General features: G+C 40.5%; 1 protein-coding gene across 2 annotated transcripts; it reads right to left on the reverse strand.

The window, feature by feature from the left end:
• Window positions 1-10,602: 10,602 nt before the first annotated feature.
• On the reverse strand, window positions 10,603-18,855 carry tdrd3 (tudor domain containing 3). 2 transcript variants are annotated; one of them, XM_046032493.1, is made up of 7 exons: window positions 18,698-18,855; window positions 18,169-18,321; window positions 16,430-16,613; window positions 13,650-13,775; window positions 12,245-13,194; window positions 11,632-11,757; window positions 10,603-11,434 (listed from the first exon to the last, which is right to left on the reverse strand). In XM_046032493.1, the coding sequence occupies exons 1-7, from the start codon at window positions 18,833-18,835 to the stop codon at window positions 11,318-11,320; spliced, it is 1,794 nt and encodes a 597-aa protein (XP_045888449.1). In that variant the 5' UTR covers window positions 18,836-18,855; the 3' UTR covers window positions 10,603-11,317. The 2 variants fall into 2 exon arrangements, with proteins under 2 accessions (XP_045888449.1, XP_045888450.1); XM_046032494.1 differs by having other exon boundaries at window positions 10,603-11,468.
• Between the last annotated feature and the right edge of the window lie 3,941 nt (window positions 18,856-22,796).

Here is a 22,796-nt window from a genome sequence, read left to right on the forward strand (position 1 = left end):
ATGTTACCACTGGGCACCATTCTAAGAAGACATGGGGTATCTTTTCACTGTTATGCAGACGACACTCAAATGTACGTTCCACTCAAGAGAAATGATCCCTCTGCCCTTTCATCATTACTAGGTTGTCTAGATGAAGTGAAATTTTGGCTGGACCAAAATTTTTTATTTTTAAATGAAAAAAAACCAGAGATCATTGTTTTCGGGTCCACTGTTAATCCCCAGGCTGCCACCTTCAACCTAGGCAGACTATCGGCTTTTAGATCTTCAAGTGTACATAACCTGGGCGTTCTACTGGATGAGTCTTTAAATTTTGATAAACAAATCTCCTCCGTAATAAGCTCTAGTTTTTATCAACTGCGTCTGTTGTCAAAAGTCAAACCTTTTCTTAATCCTAAAACTCTTGAGATGGCTGTTCATGCTTTTATCCCCACACGTGTAGATTACTGCAATTCACTTTACTGCGGTGTCTCGAAAACTCAAACTGCTCGTCTGCAATTGGTGCAAAATGCCGCCGCAAGATTCCTCTCAAATAGTCGGAAAAGTGACCATATCACCCCAATTCTGAGGTCTCTTCATTGGTTGCCCATTAATTTCAGAATTGATTTTAAAATCCTGTTATTTCTGTACAAATCTCTATGCAACCAAGCACCGTGCTACCTATCTGAACTGCTTCAACCATATACTCCATCGAGAAGTCTGAGATCAGGTGAAAAGAATCTATTATTAGTCCCTCACTGCAGACTTCTGTGACCTCTTTTAAGTCACTTTTAAAAACGCACTTGTTTTCCTTGGCCTATAAATAAGGGTGTTTATAGTTTTATATATATATATATATATTTGGAGTATGATGCTGTTTTTTCTATCTAAGTCTGATACTGGCATTTCTGTTTTTTATTTTTATTGTTGATGAGTCTGATACTGCTTTGGCTACTCCTGTTTAATGCTGTTCTTAACTTTGCTGTACTTTTCTATGCTGTGCTGTTATGCATGGTATTATTGTCTTTTAATTCTGTAGTTCTGTAAAGCACTTTGGTCAGTCAGTGGCTGCCATAAAACGTGCTATATAAATAAACTGAACTTGAACTTGAACCACCACCACCACCACAACAACCACCACAACCACCACAACAACCACCACCACAACCACCACAACAACCACAACAACCACCACCACCACAACCACCACCACAACCACCACCACAACAACCACCACAACAACCACCACCACAACAACCACAACAACCACCACAACAACAACCACCACCACCACAACCACCACAACAACCACCACAACCACCACAACAACCACCACAACCACCACAACAACCACCACCACAACCACAACAACAACAACCACCACAACAACCACCACAACCACCACAACAACCACAACCACCACCACAACCACCACAACCACCACAATAACCACCACCACAACAACCACAACAACCACCACCACAACCACCACCACAACAACAACCACCATAACAACCACCACAACAACAACCACAACCACAACAACAACCACAACAACCACCACCACAACAACCACAACAACAACCACAACCACCACAACCACCACAACCACCACAACAACAACCACAACCACAACCACAACAACAACCACAACCACCACAACCACCACAACAACAACCCCAACAACCACAACAACCACAACCACAACCACCACCACAACCACCACAACAACAACCCCAACAACCACAACAACCACAACCACAACCACAACAACCACCACAACCACCACAACAACAACCCCAACAACCACAACATTACACATTGAAGTGTTCTTGATTCTTCAGAGTCAGAGATGGTGATGTGTCCCTGTGGCCAGCAGGGGAAGCTGCAGCTCCTTCAGTTCTTCCTTCCTGCTGATTGGTCGCTGATGGAAGGCTGGAACCAGTTGATCACCTGGTCAGTATTAAACCCAGTGATCAGTGTGAGGACGCCTCGTTACGCAGACGACAGGAAATGAATCAGGAAACAAACACGTTCACACATTTTTATTTGTGATCATAAAACATCCGTCTCCATGAAAACCACAGTAAACATGATGCTCTGTTCAGCCAAGGCTCTGTGATTGGCTGCAGAGAGGTGTCAGAGTAATGTGTTTCTGCTCTGTGATTGGCTGCAGAGAGGTGTCAGAGTAATGTGTTTCTGTTCTGTGATTGGCTGCAGAGAGATGTCAGAGTAATGTGTTTCTGTTCTGTGATTGGCTGCAGAGAGGAGTGTCGGTGTCCTCTTCCTGGTCTGCTGACAGACCAATCACACGTTGTCCACTACGTGTCCTCTGACTTCTGTAACGTCTCCTTTAATTGGTCTGTTTTCGTGTCGTCGTCTCTCTGAAGCGTGGCTGTGATGTCATCACTGTGGACTCCTGTGGACACACCAGTGGATACACCTGTTTTCCGTAGAGCCAGACAGTAGGTTTCTGTGGCCTCAGGTGGACCTTCTGGTTTTTCTGCGACAGGAAGCAGCTCAGAGAGAAGTCTGGGTCTTCCTGCAGGGTCTCTGATGAAGATGTTTGATGATGATGAAGGGGGAGGAAGCAGTGAGTGTCTCCTGGTGTAGACTCCCTGTCGGCCGTGGAAACCCTCTGACTGCGAGGACGACTCAGGGCTGAAAGCTCTGTTGCTGAACCCAGGTGGACTGGAGCACACCTGTCAGAAACAGATTTCAGATTCAGGATCAGTTTCTGTCATCAGGTTCCATAGACGGACTGAAGGTCTCTCTCACGGAGGCCGGACTCTGACGGTTTCCCTCACGGAGGCCGGACTCTGACGGTTCCTCACAGAGGCCGGACTCTGATGGTCACTCTCACAGAGGCCGGACTCTGACGGTCTCTCTTACAGAGGCCGGACTCTTAATGTCACTCTCACAGAGGCCGGACTCTGATGGTCTCCCTCACAGAGGCCGGACTCTGATGGTTTCTCTCACAGAGGCCGGACTCCTAATGTCACTCTCACAGAGGCCGCACTCTGATGGTCTCCCTCACAGAGGCCGGACTCTGATGGTTTCTCTCACAGAGGCCGGACTCCTAATGTCACTCTCACAGAGGCCGCACTCTGATGGTCACTCTTACAGAGGCCGGACTCTGATGGTCACTCTTACAGAGGCCGGACTCTGATGGTTTCTCTCACAGAGGCCGGACTCTGATGGTCACTCTCACAGAGGCCGGACTCTGATGGTCACTCTTACAGAGGCCGGACTCTTAATGTCACTCTCACAGAGGCCGGACTCTGATGTCACTCTCACAGAGGCCGGACTCTGATGGTCTCCCTCACAGAGGCCGGACTCTGATGGTTTCTCTCACAGAGGCCGGACTCTGATGGTCACTCTCACAGAGGCCGGACTCTGATGGTCACTCTTACAGAGGCCGGACTCTTAATGTCACTCTCACAGAGGCCGGACTCTGATGTCACTCTCACAGAGGCCGGACTCTGATGGTCTCCCTCACAGAGGCCGGACTCTGATGGTTTCTCTCACAGAGGCCGGACTCTGATGGTCACTCTCACAGAGGCCGGACTCTGATGGTCACTCTTACAGAGGCCGGACTCTTAATGTCACTCTCACAGAGGCCGGACTCTGATGTCACTCTCACAGAGGCCGGACTCTGATGGTCTCCCTCACAGAGGCCGGACTCTGATGGTTTCTCTCACAGAGGCCGGACTCTGATGGTCACTCTCACAGAGGCCGGACTCTGATGGTCACTCTTACAGAGGCCGGACTCTTAATGTCACTCTCACAGAGGCCGGACTCTGATGTCACTCTCACAGAGGCCGGACTCTGATGGTCTCCCTCACAGAGGCCGGACTCTGATGGTTTCTCTCACAGAGGCCGGACTCTGATGGTCACTCTCACAGAGGCCGGACTCTGATGGTCACTCTTACAGAGGCCGGACTCTTAATGTCACTCTCACAGAGGCCGGACTCTGATGTCACTCTCACAGAGGCCGGACTCTGATGGTCTCCCTCACAGAGGCCGGACTCTGATGGTTTCTCTCACAGAGGCCGGACTCTTAATGTCACTCTCACAGAGGCCGCACTCTGATGGTCCCCCTTCCAAACACAATACCAAGTGGTACTAGTGACGCCTGTCGCTGATCCTCCCCTTTCAGTGTTTGTAGTGGGTCAGTCAGGGTCCCCTCAGCACCCAAGTCTGGGGTTTTGGATAGACCTGTTTCTGAGTCCTCAGCTGAACTGTGATCTTTAGTTTTTTATCCTTTACCTTCCTCCAGTTTCTCCGACTTGTGAAAGTTTAAATAAAAACTTCAAACAGGAAGTCAGGAGTTTACCTGTAATCTATAATTTATAATCCATAATGTATAATCTATTATCCATAATCTATAATGTATAATCCATATTCTATAATCCATAATGTATCATCTATAATCTATTATCCATAATCTATCATCTATAATCCATAATCTATAATCCATAGTCTATAATCCATAATGTATCATCTATAATCTATTATCCATAATCCATAATCTATCATTCATAATGTATAATGTATAATCTATTATCCATAATCCATAATCTATAATCCATAGTCTATAATCCATAATGTATCATCTATAATCTATTATCCATAATCCATAATCTATAATCCATAGTCTATAATCCATAATGTATCATCTATAATCTGTTATCTGTTATCCATAATCCATAATCTATAATCCATATTTTATAATCCATAATGTATAATCTATAATCTATTATCCATAATCCATGATCCATATTCTATAATCCATAATCTATTATCTATAATCTATAATCCATAGTCTATAATCTCTGTCGGCATGTTGATCCTGTTAGAATTTAACTGGAGTGCAAAGACCTCTTTTCCACAACTGGTCTTACGTTACCTGAAATCCAGCTCCTGTGATTTACATGTGACCACCTGACACCTGGATCTGAAACCCAGTCCGGCTCTGATCCAGGACTACAGAAACCGCCAGAGTACTGCTGACCCTCAGTGAGAGAGTCCACTGATGTAATACCTGCAGTACACATTAAGTACTAACAGATGTACTGTTGGGGGGGCAGGAGATAAATACTGTGACTTGGTGTAAAAACGTTTATTTTATTCAGATCTCTGGACGTGAACACAGGACGCTAACATTTAACAAACACAGCACAGACACAGGAAGTCCACACGGAGCATCACAATGTCACAAGGAGCTTTAAACTCACCGTGTGAAACCACAGTAAACTCTGCAGAAGAAGAAGAAGAACGAGACGGCAGAGCTTATCATCAGCTGCTCACAACATACAGAGAGTGAACAGTTCACTGTCTGAGAGGAGTGGGACACCACAGAAGAAGAGTGAACATACAGGGGGCAGCAGAGTCTGAATAACAGAAAGTCAGTTCTGTTCTTCAGGAACACGTGTTGTACAGAGTAAGACTGGTGTGTCCTGCTTTAAAGCTACGACAGTGAACACAACACTTTATCATGTCATTATAAAATCTACATTACAGAGAAATACTGTTTCAAACATCTGGCCAGGTGTTTTAACGTGTCAGTGATTCAGTTCGTACCACGTTGGGATGTTTTCCGAGGGCCACGGCTGCGTGCTCGCCAGCGTTTCGTTGCTGCCGTCTTCTCTTTACAGCTCGAAGCAGGAGAAACAGAACAGAGGAGAAAAACAGCAGCAGGATCATCGCTGCGATTCCTCCTGCCAGCCGGCTGTCCACGTCTCCAAACAGCTGCTGCTCAGTGAACGCACCACGAGGGACTAAAACACAAAGACACTGTTAGTCGGAAGTCTGTGAACGCACCAGAAATATAATCAGGTACTATCCACATTATATATATATATATATATATATATATATATATATATATATATAGAGCTATAGATAGATAGATAGATATAGATATATAGATAGATAGATATATACATAGATAGATATAGGTAGAACTATTACCTTTATAAAACAACCATGTGTCATAGTAAAGGAACTAAAATCCTGTGTGAAGCAACAGGGTGGTAGATCATATGCAAAAGCTGGAAGTGTCTTCTCTACACACTATGGCTGTTATAATTTCACCCATATGAGTAAGTGCTAGGTTTTGCAATACAAATTATATTTGCCTAGAGATCTCAACAAAGCATACGCATCGAGGCACCTGTTTTGCATGTTAGTGGTGTAGCCGTCTACCAGATGGTGGTTTGACTTTAAATTCTTTGATTCACATGCAAACAACAACCCTAAGCCTTCCACAACTGAGAAAAAGGGAATAACCCATCACCCTGCAAACAGACCATTCTAGAGATTGAAAACCCTTTAAAATCCTGTGTTGACAATTTCCTGGGATTTTAATCTTTTTAGGAATAGTGAAGGCTGTCATTTCCTCCTTTTGTGTTTTCTTTGCAGGAGGCAATCAAGCACAGGAATCAAGAGAGTTTTGGTTTCAAATCTGACTTTTTGAGGAGAAATGTTCTGATGTTATTATAGTCCTGAAATGTACAAATGAGGACATCTATTTTAAGGATCATATTGTCTTTACTCAATGCATATTTTCTTTTAAAATAAAAATAAGCTTGCTGTTCTTCCATTCTCTCAAGGTAGAATACCAGTCTTTGAATTCATTTTGCTTTCGGAGCTGATTCATTCAATACAAAAAGGCGGAGACAATTCATTCAGTACAAAAGCCCTTTCTTATAAAAGGTAGCACATTAAATGTCATTCCTGCTGCACCCTGTCTCTGTTTGACCGGGTACTAAATATACTTGCAAGGAAATTCACTCTCTGGCCAGTCAAATTCATGTAACCTCCTTTCAGGTCTCCTTTTTGCCCATCTATGAGAAGGGAAGAAAGGATTGGGTTGTAAAGACCGACGTAGGAAATTATGTAAGAAAGGACACATTTAACAGGATCACAGGGTTCAGATGTCACTGCCACAAAGGTACCATGGTGGAGTGATGGAGGGTGAGGGGTCAGGTAAGCTGAAAGATAATGGCTAACATCTGTGAATGGGGATACGAGGCAAGGCAAGCAGGTGGGAAACGAGAGCAAAGGGGATGTTAATGTGGGAAAGAAGGTTGTTCCCTCTCGAGGAGATAAAAGCATTCCTCCTGTTGCTGAAGGTTATCGGGTTGCAGGTTGAGAGAGGCCGAGAAAAGGCAATGCAGAAACGAACAAGCCTGTTTTCAATGCTTCAATAACAATACTTTTTAACCATTTTAGCAGCATGGCTCTAGGGATGTCATTGGTTTATTATCAGGTCAAATTTCCAAATTGTCATTCCCAGGCTTAGCTGTACTTTGTGTTTAGTGCTAATTAGCTAATGTGAGTATGCCAACATGCTAAACTAAGATGGTCAACACTTGACCTGTCATTGTGAGCATGTTTACATTAGCATAAACAATAAAATACATTATTACATTATTACATTATTACATTAACAACACATTCACTCACCGGTCACTTTATTAGGTACACCTGCTCAATTGCTTGACACAAATAGCTAATCAGCCAATCACAGGGCAGAAACTCAATGCATTTAGACATGTAGACGTGGACAAGAAAACTTTCTGAAGTTCAAACCGAGCATCAGAATGGGGAAGAAAGGGGATTTAAGTGACTTTGAGCATGGCATGTTGTTGGGGCCAGACGGGCTGGTCTGAGTATTTCAGAAACTGCTGATCTACTGGGATTTTCACGCACAACCATCTATAGGGTTTACAGAAAAGGGTCCGAAAAAGAGAAAATATCCAGTGAGCGGCAGTTGTGTGGCCAAAAATGCCTTGTTGATGTCAGAGGAGAATGGGCAGATTCGAGATCAACAGTAACACAAAGTAAGGCAACAGTAACACAAATAATCGTTACAACCAAGGTATGCAGAATAATATCTCTGAAAGCACAATACGTCAAACCTTCAAGTGGATGGGCTACAGCAGCAGAACACCACACCGTGTGCCACTTCTGTCAGTTAAGAACAGGAAACTGAGGCTACAATTTGCACAATGTTGGGCAATAGAAGATTGGAAAAATGTTGCCTGGTCTGATGAGTCTCAACTTCAGCTGTGACATGGTAGGGTCAGAATTTGGTGTAAATGACATGAAAGCATGGATCCATCCTGCCTTGTTTCAACGGGCTGGTGGTGGTGGTGTAATATGTGGGGATATTTTCTTGGCACACTTTGTGCCCCTTAGTACCAATCGAGCAGTGTTTAAAATGTGACAGCCTACCTGAGTATTGTTGCTGAACATGTCCATTCCTTTATGCCCACAGTGTACCTATCTTCTGATTGCTACTTCCAGCAGGATCATGCACCACGTTACAAAGTTCAAATCATCGATAGCTGGTTTCTTGAACATGACAGTGAGTTCACTGTACTCCAATGGCCTCCGCAGTCACCAGATCAATCTAATACGGCACCTTTGGGATGTCATGGAACGGGAGATCTGCATCATGGATGCAGCAACTGTGTGATGCTATCATGTCAATATGGACCAAAGTCTCTGAGGAATGTTTCCAACACCTTGTTTAAAGTATGCCATTAAGAATTACAGCAGTTCTGAAGGGTGTCCTACCCGATACAAGCTAGGTGTACCAAATAAAGTGGCCGGTGAGTGTTAATTGATATGTTGTTCCAAAACAGCCTGTTTCTGTATGTCTGTATACAAGCATTTTAGTGGAAAATGAATGTATGGATGAAATCTGTCACATTTTGTTGGTAAAAATAATCACAATGAGTGGCAATGAGTATAAATAAAAAGAAAAAAATTATAGAATTTTACCATTAACCACTGTTGTGTTGGGATTGTTGAAATACCGTATGACTGAGGCTGATCGTTGTCTTTAGTGTGCATGACCTTGGGTATTTGTGGGGTACACAGTCTGATGTCTATTACACAGCTAATGTATATGGAGGGACACACATTCACACAGTTTTACAATCATCAGATCCCTTTGGACCATGACCTTTTTGATGTGCTAACCACTGAGAAATTGTGCCACCCCCGCATAATCCAATATAAATGAAAATCCAAACTGAAGCTGACTGTACTAAAGCCCAAACATTAAAATGTGAGTTGCTGGCCTAAGATACACCTTCCACTATAAATCCTTTCATGTGAAATCCAATCATAATCTAAGACTGTTTGTAGAATACTGGATAATTGAGAACATATCTAAGCTTAGAAGGTCTATCTGTCACAGAAAAACATGGACAGTAATTGAAGCTACTCTGATCACAGCAACAAGATTGCATCAACGTTGCAGTTACATAAACATGAAAAACAAGATGTAATCTAATCTGTCCTGCCAGCCTTCATGGCCTTCCACTTTTTTTTGGTCCAACACTTTCTTCACAACGGAACAAAATTGCATGTCATACTAACATTAGATAACTCATTGAGTGTTAGTTGTGACTTCACTAATATCACGACCCACATAAAGAGTATCCACTTACATCTGGAAATCTGTTTTGGATAGGATTTCCTCAGAAACCCACTGAAATAGCATTTAAACACAGCTAATATATAGTAAAATGCTTATTATTAATTTACAAAAATAAAATACATCTTGTTTCAAGGCCCCTGTTTCAGTCTTACTGATTTTACCCGGGTGTCTCCGTTTCTCTCCTTCATACAACAGCTATTTCTATTTAATAAGAATCAATTTACACTTGTCAAAGTAATAATAGTGACAAACAACTGACCCTATAATCCACAGCATCAATATTTGCACACATAACCGTATATTGATTGAGTGTAATGACTAAGGGACCACAGGGCTTCTGCCTAATATTTGACTTGCCTGACATTTCACAGAGCCAAGAGAAAAATATTCAATATGAAACAGGCTTTATTCATATATGAAAATACCAGTTTATCTGATTGAAAATCAATCCTTTTTATCTGGCCAGTGTGTCACAGTCAGTCCCCAGGAACACTTTCAAGAGCTTCACTTCCAGTTCCTCCCTAACGGATAGGTTTCCATATTACTAGCCGTTAATTATTCATCTATGCTGGCTTGGCGTCTCAGTTGGAAAATAAAGCAAATCCTTTGGAACAATGATACAGAATAGCGCGGCGACCTCTCTGCTGAACCCTTGTGCATTGTCCATTTGTCTCCTACTGTTGGTGGGAGTGAAATTGGAGCCAAGGTGGACATTATTTCTTGATGTGTAAAACCTGTCTCTCGAACAGCAAAAGTCCATAAACAGCCAGCTCAGTGGTGTGTGTGTGCAGAGCTTGGTGAGCTAGGTACAGTTTCTTTTGTAATGTGCAAAATGATATCTCTGAAATGTAACCGTCTCTATTACAGGGTGAAGAGATTGTCTTACCCTTTGGATTTGCTTCACAGAACAAGACAAATGAGCTTGAGCTGCTTGCTATGGATTCGTAGCGCCTACACCTAATCCACAAGGAGAAATATAAGAATAGCAAATTTGGTGATTTTATAACATAACCATGTCATCAGTTAAGATTAACTCTAATTAACTTAGTGTTAATCACAACTACTGTCATGAAATTAGAAATACTCCTGAGAGGTTTCCATTTCTGCTCTGAATTAGTTTATTCATTTGAATTGGACAATTAAAAATAAAAACACATCAAAACAAGAAATGCGCTACATACTATAATAACAGTTTATTTGAATGCATCCATTTAACAAATCTTCACAACATATATACAGCAGATATGTCTTTAACAAAATCAACAGGTGCTCATGTCAGTTTTTTATTTTATTTTTGCATGATATCCAGCCCTTTGAAAAGTTTTTGTATGTCCTAACGACATGGACTTAAAAATTCAGGAAGCACTCTGGATTGTTGCAGAAAGTGACAATCTTTGTCAAGGAAGAATATGGGACAAGCACACGGATGGATGTAGGAAAAGAAATTTGCTAAAATCCAGTTGACAAAATTAACCATGTTTGCAATTTGATGGCATCTGGGCATCTTATAACATCACAATTGCTCCAGACCTTGTGAAATATACAACCCATTGCAACAGCAGAAGCAGTGGAAAGTTTAAATAATTATATAAAATGAATTTCCACATAAAGATGACAGCATGTGTTTGTTTGTCTTTTTAGCTGTGGTTGGCTATTAGATACGGTTACAGAGATGCCTACAAATGACTTTTGTACAGTCTATACTTTCACATTATATAATTCAAGACTCCCACCACAATGAAAGAGGGGTGTGAATAAAAATTTTCCATACAAAAATAGGTACCTTGTTCACACAGTGTACATACACTGGTGTTTGATGTTCAATTATTAATGGAAAAAACCCAATTGCATATTTATTTACCTGCGAGTGTAAACGCAGACACATCAATCTCGTGCCCTGGGTGGCTGGTAATACTGCTGTGTGGGTCTCGTGCGTCTAGGCTGTCCATCTCCCCCACGGCGAAACTCTAGTGAACTGTCGTAGTAACCATCATCTTCCTCCTGCCATTGCACATTTGATATGGTTGTGATGTTACTGTGGGTAATCAGATTAGATGTCATTCATATTTCATCACCTTTCATCAACTCACTTGAATACAGTTGAATTAATTGCTTCCACTTAGAATTGACAAACACATTTTGATCTTAATAATGATTAATGATCCATTCTATTATTGATATGTTTCCTTTCTCCTTACCATTGCATCAGCAGTAACAGGTTTGATGTTATGCAGCAGGACCTCTTCGCAGTTTCCATAATCGCTAAATACAACCACAGCCGTGGAGCCTGACGGATGCACCGCATCTATTCTGGCATGGTAGAACTTCACACGCACACATACACACAAACACAGACAGAAACAAACAGAAATCTAATTATTTTAATACAAACATTTCCACGTCAAGACAAGACAAACCTGTGTCAATTAATTACCACATGACAAACAAATCTACAACACACACTGTGACAGAGAAAACGTGCCACAATGGAACAACATATTTTTGGATGTCACTTCACATGTTCAGTCTCAACCAAGCTCAAAAACACATTTGACATTACTAGAATGTCACAATGTCTGTCAGTGAATTCTCGCTGTAACAGATTTAGTTGTTAATTTTGTCACAAATTTGGATGTCAGCTGTCCCATTGTAAACAGTTTACATGACACATTGTGAGCTCATTTGTGTTTGTATGTATATAATTTCAGGGACCGTTCTCTAACTTGACATCCAGTAAATTGAATTCCAACATATTTCAACAATTATCAGCTATTACCAATTACCAATCTTACCAATCTAGGAATGACATACCTTGCTATCTTCCCAGTACAGTGCCAGGCACTGGTCTCCAGGTTTCCAAGCCTGTTCCACAAAATGACATTTCTCTGGTCCTCGAGGCCCTTGACCTTTGCCTTGACCAGACCTTCTTTTAGGTCCTGGGTTATTAGAAATGTTTTTCTTCCCCGGCGGCTCCTTGTATGGGGGACACAATGAGTTTGTTGGCTTGATTGGCCCAGTTCTTTTGTGTTCCATATCTCCATTTTGGAAATGAGAAGTATCCCCTGTCATGATTCGACAATCCCGTGATAACCCAACTTCTTGGGACGTCCCTGAGCTTCCCCTCGAGTTACCAAAGTTTGGTGGCCCACCATCCCTTTGCCGGTCAAGGTGGTCCGAGTTCTGCCTGTCAGTCTTCGCTTTCCTCCTGCTGTTGGGTTCTTCATTTCTATCTGTGTGTTTATTTCCCTTTACATCTAGCTCACTCCCTGCAGAATCAGTCAGTTTAGATGTGGGTACATTGTCTTTTCCCCCTCTCCTGTGAGACGGTCCTGCCATGTTACCACCACCATCTCCATTTCTGGATCGTTGGTGGAAAGATCCACTAAACTCCATCTGCTGCTGAGGTTCTTTTGGACGTGGGAAGGTAGTCGTGAAAGATGAAGGAAAAATCTGCTCATCTCGCATCTCTCTCCGGTCATTTTGCGGTCTGTCTGGTGTGCCTCGTGACCATCTCTCCTGGCCCTTCCACTGCGGAGCGTGAGCTGATGAGGATTGGGAAGTTCCACAGTTAGACAGAGGCTCTTGGCCAGGTTTGGGAAAATCAGTGTCCCTGTGGAAGCGAGGTGGTCTGTCATTCCTTTGTTGCCTATGGTCATTATGCGAGGACAACTTGATCTGAGATGTGTCTTTGGAGTAATAGTCTGAGTTGGAGAAATTCCCTTTACTCTCACGATGTCTCTGAGGTGCCTGACTCTTTGGCTCTGCAAAAACAAAGCAAAAAAATATAAAAATACAAATACAAAATATCATTAATTGAATCACCAAGCCATATCATCCTAGGTCAAACACAATCAAATATCCAAATACACAGCATATAAACAGCGTGTTCATGCCCACTTTCAACTACAGCCCAGTGCTGCATTAGTCTTTCAGGCGTTTAGAGAAAATGTCTTAATTCCCTTCAGCTCACGATATCCAGAGAGCCATCTGTCTGAATCCAATCGTGACTCTGTTCATGTTGATGTACTGTTATTAGTTCGCACATTCTTACCAAAGAACTGGCTTGAAAAAGCATGCAAACAAAGCCCATATTTTAAATGATTAAAATATGCGTTTCTTCCTAAAATAACTCAAATTGAAAGATAAAGCATGATGGGTATGGACCCGGGAGAGGTACCAAGGCAATTCAGAAGGGAATACGTCCCAGTTCACCCACCATCAATGGAGAAAACTCCCATCTTGGATTCCAGAAAGTCAAACAGAGTGCTTGGTCCAGATGGCCTTCCCCCGGCTCCCTCCTCCTCATCTTCATTTCTTGACCTGCCTCTTCCCCTTCCTCTGGCTGAGAAGAACCCAAAAATAAGATTATGTAGATCCAATTGAGAACAGTTCAGATCATTGAAACTGGACGTTTGAATGTGTGCACCTTCCAGCCGTGGGTTTCTACATTTCAAGTATGTGTCACAAAGCTCTGTGTGTGTGTGGTAATATAGGAACACATACACACCTTAGAGATTACATGCATTTGCTCACAGTTGCGATACCACACGATGAAAAAATATATAATCTTTAACAAAAACACAAGGCAGTAAGGTAGTTCAGTTTGATATGATGGAAGTTTGTTTGTTTGTTTATTTATTTAAAAGGGACAGTGCACATTAATGAACATAAGGACAATGTCCAAATGTAAATGAGCCAGATTTAGCCGTACGGACTAATTTTCATCTGGAGTCCCTGGCAGGTTGTTGTTACAAGAATGAAACATTAAAACATGGCATACAGACAACATTAAAAAACATGCGCTTATAATCATAAGCAGACAACACAAAAACATGGATAAAACATTAAAACACGAATTACATAAGCACAGACAAAATCAGACAAGCACAAATAATACGACACGTAAAATACATCAACATGTGAGTACAGGAATATGTAAAAACAATGACAAAAGGACTACTGCAAATTATGACAACATATTTGATTGTCCAGTAACCACTGTTTTATAGCTTTTGAAAAGGTGGTAAGAGAAGAAATGCTTCTTAGTTCTGTAGGTATCGTATTCCAGGTATGCGCTGCCATGCTTCTTTAAAATATTACAATGATGAAATTAATTTGACTTATTATCCATTGTTTTCAAAGCCCGTTTATAAACTGTTTCTACTGATTGTAATGCAGTCCAGCTGGTCATACAGTAGTTCATATGTGATAATATCATGGCATTGATGTACAACTTTGAGGCCTCTGTAGTTAAATTACTCCTAATGTGTCTAAAATTTACCAAATTTAATTTAATTCTTTTTACAACTTTTTTAACTTGTGATTTAAATGTCAGTTGTATGTCTAATATTATACCTAAATACTTAAACTCATATACAATTGACAGCGTTCTTCCTGCTACAGTAACCTCTGGGTCTGGATCTTTATTTGCAGATTTCGAAAAGAACATGCATACAGTTTTGCTGGTATTAAGATGTAAACAAGAGTTTGTTAGCCAATTAGAGATATTGACCATAGAAGCTGATAGTTCCTTAGCATATTGCTTCTTGTTTTTTGCATGTACATATATGATCATCAGCGTACATCTGACAAGTTACTGCAGAAGGACAAACTTCAGGTAGGTCATTAATATACAGACAGAACAACAGAGGACCCAACGTTGAACCTTGAGGTACACTTAAGCCATTATCCGTCATTTGAAAAGTTTTATGGTCTATGCAAACATATTGTTTTCTATCTATAAGGTTCGACAGTATCCATTTGATGACACTGGATGAGAAATTTAACTTTGATAACTTTGTAATTAAAATCTCACGATTTACTGTATCAAAGGCTTTCTTCAAATCAAGGAAGACCGCCCAACGACACCTCCTTGGTCCAGTTTCCAAAAGCAAACAATTAGCGGTTTCAGTGGAATGATATTTTCGACGGGAGGATGTAATGAAAAAGACGTAGCATTTAAATAGGATATTATCTGTTCGGAGATCCATTTTTCAGCGGTTTTCCAAGCACTTGGAAACACTCCATCATTAATGGACTGATTAATAATTTTTGGAATAAGATGAAAGAGTGCTTCCTTATGAGTTTTAATATATATTGTGTCCATCCCATATACATCCTTTGCCCTTGAACAATATAAAGAGGAAATAATCATGCACACTTTGGTATTGGTCACTTCTCTAAAAGTCAAAATGGGAGCATTAGTATTTAGAGGAGCGACAGAATATTTCAATTCAGTGAAATTCTGACTCAACATTTTTAAAGAATCAATGAAATAAATATACCACTTTACTTGGATCATGGATCACGATTCCATCTATATTTAATGCGATTTTTTTATTAATGGTATTAGATTTCCCGGTTAATTTCTTTAAATTCTGCCAGATTTCTTTACTTTTCCCCTTTGTTTCACTTATAGCATTAATGAAGAATGTCGCTTTTGTCTTTCTAAGAGCTTTTCTGACCCTATTTCTCAGTGTGGTAAATAGACGCTTCTCATGTTCCACTTTGTTCCTGAGAGCCATCGTAAGAGCCTGGGCCCTTTGTTTCATGAGTGACCTTATGTTTTCATTCAACCACGGTAAATAATTTCTTTGGCCTGGTTTCTATTTCACTTTCCTCATAAAACTTTGTATAGTTGTTTGAAGTTTCAAGTTGCTGCAAGTTGGATTTTCAGTACTGAAACAAATACAAAACACTGACTGCAGGTAAAGTAGTATATCCATCTGAAACCTTACGGTGTGCTTGGGACAATACTTGGCAGTAAAGTGTGTTTGCACTTTGTGGTAAATGGACTACAACAAGCTAAAGCGCCACTGTGGACCTTTAACTAGGCTGTAGGTGATTTTCACTGCGTTTATAGGACCACAACATCACTCCCCCAATCTCACTTTTACTCTGTAGAAACACAAAGTGTTTATGGCTATGGGGCATTTTTTCAAGTCAAAGTGGGCAGAATGTGTGTGTGTGTGTGTGTGTGTGTGTGTGTGTATGAACCTCTGGGTTGGTGCCTGTTAGATTCTGCTACAACAGGGCCAGGGCCAGGTCTGCTACCAGTAGATCCAGTCAGTAGGCTGTTTAGTGCCACTTCAAGGTTGTTGTTATTATCCATTAGAGCCTGCCGAGCAGCCTCCCGGTTAAAGCCCATCTCCATGATGTCTCTCAGAGCACGTTCATCCACCTACACACAAGACATAATGAGAGAAAAGACAAAAAGAACAACAGATTTTATGAATAAGGTATAAAATGTATAGGTAGAGGGGGAAAAGGCATGTGGATGGACAATGGTTGTTTGGTAATGTTAGGCCAAAGGGTGCAAAGAGATCTCGTGCCACGAGATTAAAACATGATGACATATCTCGTCGGGTTAAAACACTCGCACAATTTTTTACGTGTTGCCACACCTCACATCAACATTCTCATGCAGATAAAAACAAATGTATAACTAATAATGTGGACTTACACCATGATTGTAATCAAGTGAACCTGCTCTCGCGCTATGAGTCTAGACAGTTGACATCTGATACTACCAGCGGAGCAAATCGTAACGCACAGCACAGCACAGTTCAGACAGACTAAAATGATAAATTCTCATTAAATGACAATGTTAGTTTCGTAATATTACAACTTTTTTCTCGACATGTCAGAGAACACATATGTAGGAGAGATTCTCAATGTGCAGAAAGTTTTGAACAAGAGCTGAAACACAGGAGCTATAAAAGTCCAGGAGTTTATAACTAAATAAAAATGAAGACATTAATCATTGAGGTGAAAAGGTGCCACATGCACATTTAAAGAGGTTACTTCCCCAAACAAAGACACAAAGAGGAAGGACGACTACATCACGCCTGCATGTGTGCTGACTCAACAGGGATGGTATTGCATAAGAAAAGGATCTACAAGAGAAAATACACATCTGAAATTAACAACTGAAGGTGAAAGCCTTACTGCATTATATTCTGTTAATAGTTTTAGATTTTGAATTGTCACATGCAGCCTGAATTTTGTATTTCTCTTTACATAAATAAAAACATTTCCACCATAAATTGGTGCAGAAAATGGCACCAAAATGGAAATAAACTGTTTAATGCTCAAAGTTTTCCTATAATTCAGCATTGAAGATTTCTTAAAAATAGTGTTAAAATCTCATCTTGTCTCGTCAGCTAAGTGTCTCATCACACCCTTAGTTAGGCCCCTACATAAGGTTCGTTGTGACAGAGAAAAATGAATTGGATGGATTGGAAAAAAGTTTCACAAAGAATCTCCTGTTTTAAGTGGGCCGGACATGGGTATCTCAGTGAGTTTGGTTTTAGGTTGGATTAGAGTGCATTCAAGTTTCAAACACCATTAACTCAGTCCAAAGCCAAACACTGTAACATCCTGTTCCATCCTATTTATGTGTTCAGCTCAAAGCTGGCTGACTTCTGCCAAGAAACTGGCGGGTCACAACACAAAGCTAGACAAATGGACTGCCACTTGATTGAAAAAAACTGCCCAAGCCTCCAGTTCATTTAGATTTCTACAATATCATAATCAATGCCTCACCCAGGCTATGAGCCATGAAATAAGACTTCAATCTAGACCAAAGAAACCAAAGAAGAAACCAGAACAAGTTCCAAACTTTGAATTGATTTTCTACAGTGAACGGATGCCTCAGCAATCATTTCAACACAGGGGGCTTGTATTAAAATACACTTAAATTGGTTTACGGGTTTGGACCACGTTTGTCTTCTCACCAGCTCTCGATAGTTTCCATCTTGTCTGCTTTCAGGTCTTTCGACCCTGTCTTCTCGTCTCCTCTGCTGGTATGAGTCTCTGCCCCGAAAGGAGGAAGCAGCATTGGATAAATTACTGCCTGCATTTCCTCCACCACCAAACGTGCGGGGACCCTAACAAGTAAAAGAACATGAAGACCAACAGAGCTGCGGGGTTGGACAAAAACAATAAAGCCAAAACAAGAAACTGAAATTTGCAGTTTAATTTGAAGTTACAATCAATGTCAATAAGGAGCACGCGTTCCTAAAATGAAGCCAAGAAACCTGGCAAAACAAGTGAAAATCAAATGTTCAAAATTAAAGTTAAATATAGGTTGACTCATTTAAAGCAGTATAATAGAGTGACTCTAATACACAACATATTATGAAACAAAGTCAACAAATGTGAGTTACAATATGTAGTAGTAGCTCTGTAAAAATAAATAAGTAAGTAGTTCGTATCTCCGTAACATGTAATAAAGATGCACACCCGTGATAAGAGTTTACATACCTCTTTGTTCTTGGCCACCTCAGCAATGGCTGCTGTCCGCTGCTTTTCAAACTCATCATTCTCGTCTGCACTTTTGAGCACACTGTGAGTCGGCAGGGTCTTTCTCTGGTCTAGCTCTCTGCTGTCTACATCATCCATCCTTTCACACTTCTACAGGGAACAAACAGAGAAAGAACATGTTCTCCTCAATCATGTATGCTTCCTTAAGGAAAAGAATCAATGCGCTTGACAATTTCCACATTTTGTAGGATTAAATTAGAACTATAATGAAGTCACCAGCAGTGTTGAAGTTAAATCCAAATCCCAAAGCTGACTCCCAGGTCACGGTTAAAGTTCTGACACTCAACTGTGAACTGTACGTCAACAGTATCTTGGGAGAAATAAGACTGAAAAACAACACTAACAGCAGCCGTTTCATGGCTGTAGGGAGTAATGATTCAGTCAGAGAACTCAGCAACTGACTGAGTAAGTTCACCATTGTTTTGTTGCATGGTAAGAGATAGGTGGCACGATAATAAATCTAGATGTGACCTGCCTGAAGAGAAGGAAAGTGGGCAGCCGATACCAAAGATTAAACTGATGACCTGTTAGGTAGCAAGACTAATGAAGGAGGAATGGCGCCACACGTATCACGCAAAAGTGTAAAACTTCCTAATGACTTGTGATTAGATGTTAAGAGGTAAGGTCACCCAAATTACAACAAAAAAGAAATTGGGCAATTTTTTGTTGGCGCGACGACTAACAGTAAGCAGCACTCCAACCATTTGGTATTTTCCTGACTGTAAAATCCACTTTTCCATTCTGTGTGGTATTTTGGTGCCAAGAGCAGAGCGCAAGGTGCCCAGGTGGAAGGTTCATTCAAATAAGGCAACACAAGGAGAGCTGTTGGTATTTTAGTGGAAACCAGGTCTTAAGACTTTGTGCTGACAATAAACCTCTCAGAACCACTTCTGTTTCTGGCACAATGTCACTATGGCAAACAAATTTAATTAAACACTACCCAGGTAATAGACGTTTAATGAGGATAAAGCAGGAACGCTGGTAAATCACTCTGCACTACTAATGAAAAGCTTCTCCTTCAGGTCATTAAATCCTTGCAGGCATCTGAAGGCAGCAGGACAGATATGTTGATAAATCTGCAGTCTCCATATTCAGAAATGCCATGCCAGAGCGCAGTGCCATTACGCATGGCCAACCGCCGTGTTTACCTTCATTAAATCTTGTGCAAATTACACCAGGCTGTTACTGAACAACCACACACATTAGATGGGTCCGTTATGACTCGTTACTCTGCCTGCTGCCTGTCTCGCGAGAGACAACGGATTACTGGAGTTAATTAATCTTGTGCGTAAAGGCCTGCTTTCCAACTTCAGTTTCAGGAGTTCATGTTTTATTCTTGAAATGCAGAGTGCAAACACTGATGAATCACATTTTAAGATATGATGTGGCAATTTACATGAGATACAGTAGAATTATGATTATAAACAGCTTCACCAAACAATTTTTAATTATTTGTTCTATATCAAGATTATAAATATTTAATTAGTAGTAATTAAATTTTTTTTTTTTAAAAAAACACCATCTGCCTTTGGCTGCAGATTTCTGGTGCTATGTGTTCACATTGTGCCACTTTGCTAGAGAAAACCTTTATTTGTTGAGCTGTTGTCATCAAGTGTCAATGTGATTGCCATGGCTGTTTAACAGGTAGGAGACCAGTGAAATGACTGGCAAAGAGTGAATTTATTAATCACCACACCCTCTGATCTATACTCTATAATCTATAAGATCTATACACTCAGCCCTTCTGCACTATGTGCTGCTGCACCCAAGACCTACCACTTTGCATGTTGATGGGTATGCACGATTAAAATAGCAACCATTATCCTAATTACGCATGGTCATACCTAGCTATGCAGATAGTTGGGCTTTCATTTGCACAGGTTTTGCGATCTCCATCACTGATATTTGTACTGCCATTCCAATTTATATGGGGAGTATTTTATTTGTTGTCCTAAAAGCTTTGAAAAATGGTTCAGGAAAATCACTGTGGACACTTTACCATTTTTTATATTTGGTAGAAAACAATTCCTAAAGCGCCCTGTAGATTAGCCAGGCTAAACAAGGCAGTGGCACTGGCAATCAATTCTGGAAGGTCAAGGCAGATAAAATCAAACCTAACTGCACATCTAGATCATATAAAGGTTAAGCGGTAACTGATGTAAATATGATGACTAAAACTTGCATGCAAGTATACCTATACTTCACTGGTTAAAAGTGTTATGAGTCTAATGAGATGTAAATTACATCAAAATCTAAAGGGGAAACAAAATGTCTGGTGAAAACCCACAAACTCACTTCACTTCCAAAAACATTCCTACTGTGAAGCGTGGTGGTGGCAGCTTCACACTGTGAGAATGTGCTTCTAAGGAGCAGCAACTGGGAGACGTGGAACTGACTCTGCAGCCACCGAGAATCCAATTACCTTGACATAGGATAATATTTATATAACCCTAAGCAGACATCAAATCAACACTAAGCCCCAGAGTGGCCCCAGCAGTAGAAGTACAAAATCCAAAGAACGTTGAATGATTATGCCCAGATGCTCCTTATCCAACTTCACAAAACTTGAAAAAATCTGGAATTAAGAGTGGGTGAAAATCCCAAAAATCCAAGTGTCAAGATGAAAAGGACCACTCTGAGGCTATGAGGGAGTATTGACTCAGGCCCAGTAGTTTTTAAAAGAGAAATTTCTGTATTTAATTTTGTGTAAATCGCAGTGATGTGCAATTCCACAAACTGTGGTAAAATTTACAGTGGTTAAATACTTGCTGAAGGCAATGGGGATTGACTATTTTATTATTTTTTTCAAATCTAATACAGGATACCAATTGTTTCACTACGTGATGGAAGTGTTTTTAATGGTGAACTTAAGAGGCCTGCTTATCATCCTTGAAACATAATCTCTTACCTTTTTGTACCAATTTCCACAACATTTATTTTATTACAAATGCAACACTTACACAACACATATATTTTAGGGAAGGTAAAACTGTCATTGCACCGTTTGCATTATGTCTTGTAGGACAACAAAGCAGAAATAAATTTAGTCATGCATTTTAAAGATTCATTAAGACTCTCACAATCAGTTCAAAAAGATCAGAGAGAACACTGCCAAGCAAAGGGACATCAAGGTCCACTCCTGGAACCAGGCCCCTCAAATTCATTTGAGAGGTTATTGTTATTTAACAATGCCCCCTAACTTCTATTACAGTTTTTCTCATTCGCTTTGGTGCATTTCTCGAATCATCCATAACATTCGCAAAACAGTAAGTGCATTTCTCGAAACAGGTAGTACAAACGCCACAGTTGATTACCTGCAAAAGCCCATAACTTGCTCAAAATCCTTAGTCTATCTCTCAAAAGCAAATCTTTATGTCATTGAACTTGTCAGTGCCATCAGAACGAGGTCCTTGTGTCTTGTTTATGAACAAGCAAGTCAAAATGTTTAGCCATCTTGTCAATATAACAGTGTACTCTGTAAGTATTTTCTGATGTACATTTTGGCTAAGATTTTGATGACAATGATGGAAGATGCACAAGGTTGCACTTTTGTATGGCATATATCACTTTCACCAGTACAAAGTTATACATTGCAGGAGAGAGAACAGGAATCACAGCTATGCTTTTACTGTTCGTACTGTAATTTGTTGACAGAGCATGTCATTGTAAGAAGAAAAGAAAGACAGGACTGTTGCCTGTTGTATCACAGATTCTCTTCCACATCACAACAGATATCTTCATCAATTCAGGACACATTTACAAAAAAATTGTAATAGACATGCACATTCATATACATATATATACGGAAGCCCTAATCAAATATTTTTTTACTCATCATTTTCTCGTGATTTCGAGATAACCATAATGGTAATTATAGTGTCATTTGTTGTATCATTGGTTAGCTCACTTGGTAGAGCATAGGACTTATAGGTTTAAGGTTGTGTGCTCAATTCTCACTGAAGACTAAATTTTTCTTTTTTATATTTTTCATAATCCTCTTCAACAAAGTTCTTATGAAAAGACTGTTTCACATGCTCAC

The sequence above is a fragment of the Micropterus dolomieu genome, linkage group LG20 (assembly GCF_021292245.1).
Source record: "Micropterus dolomieu isolate WLL.071019.BEF.003 ecotype Adirondacks linkage group LG20, ASM2129224v1, whole genome shotgun sequence".
In the NCBI taxonomy this organism is placed as follows: Eukaryota; Metazoa; Chordata; class Actinopteri; order Centrarchiformes; family Centrarchidae; genus Micropterus; species Micropterus dolomieu.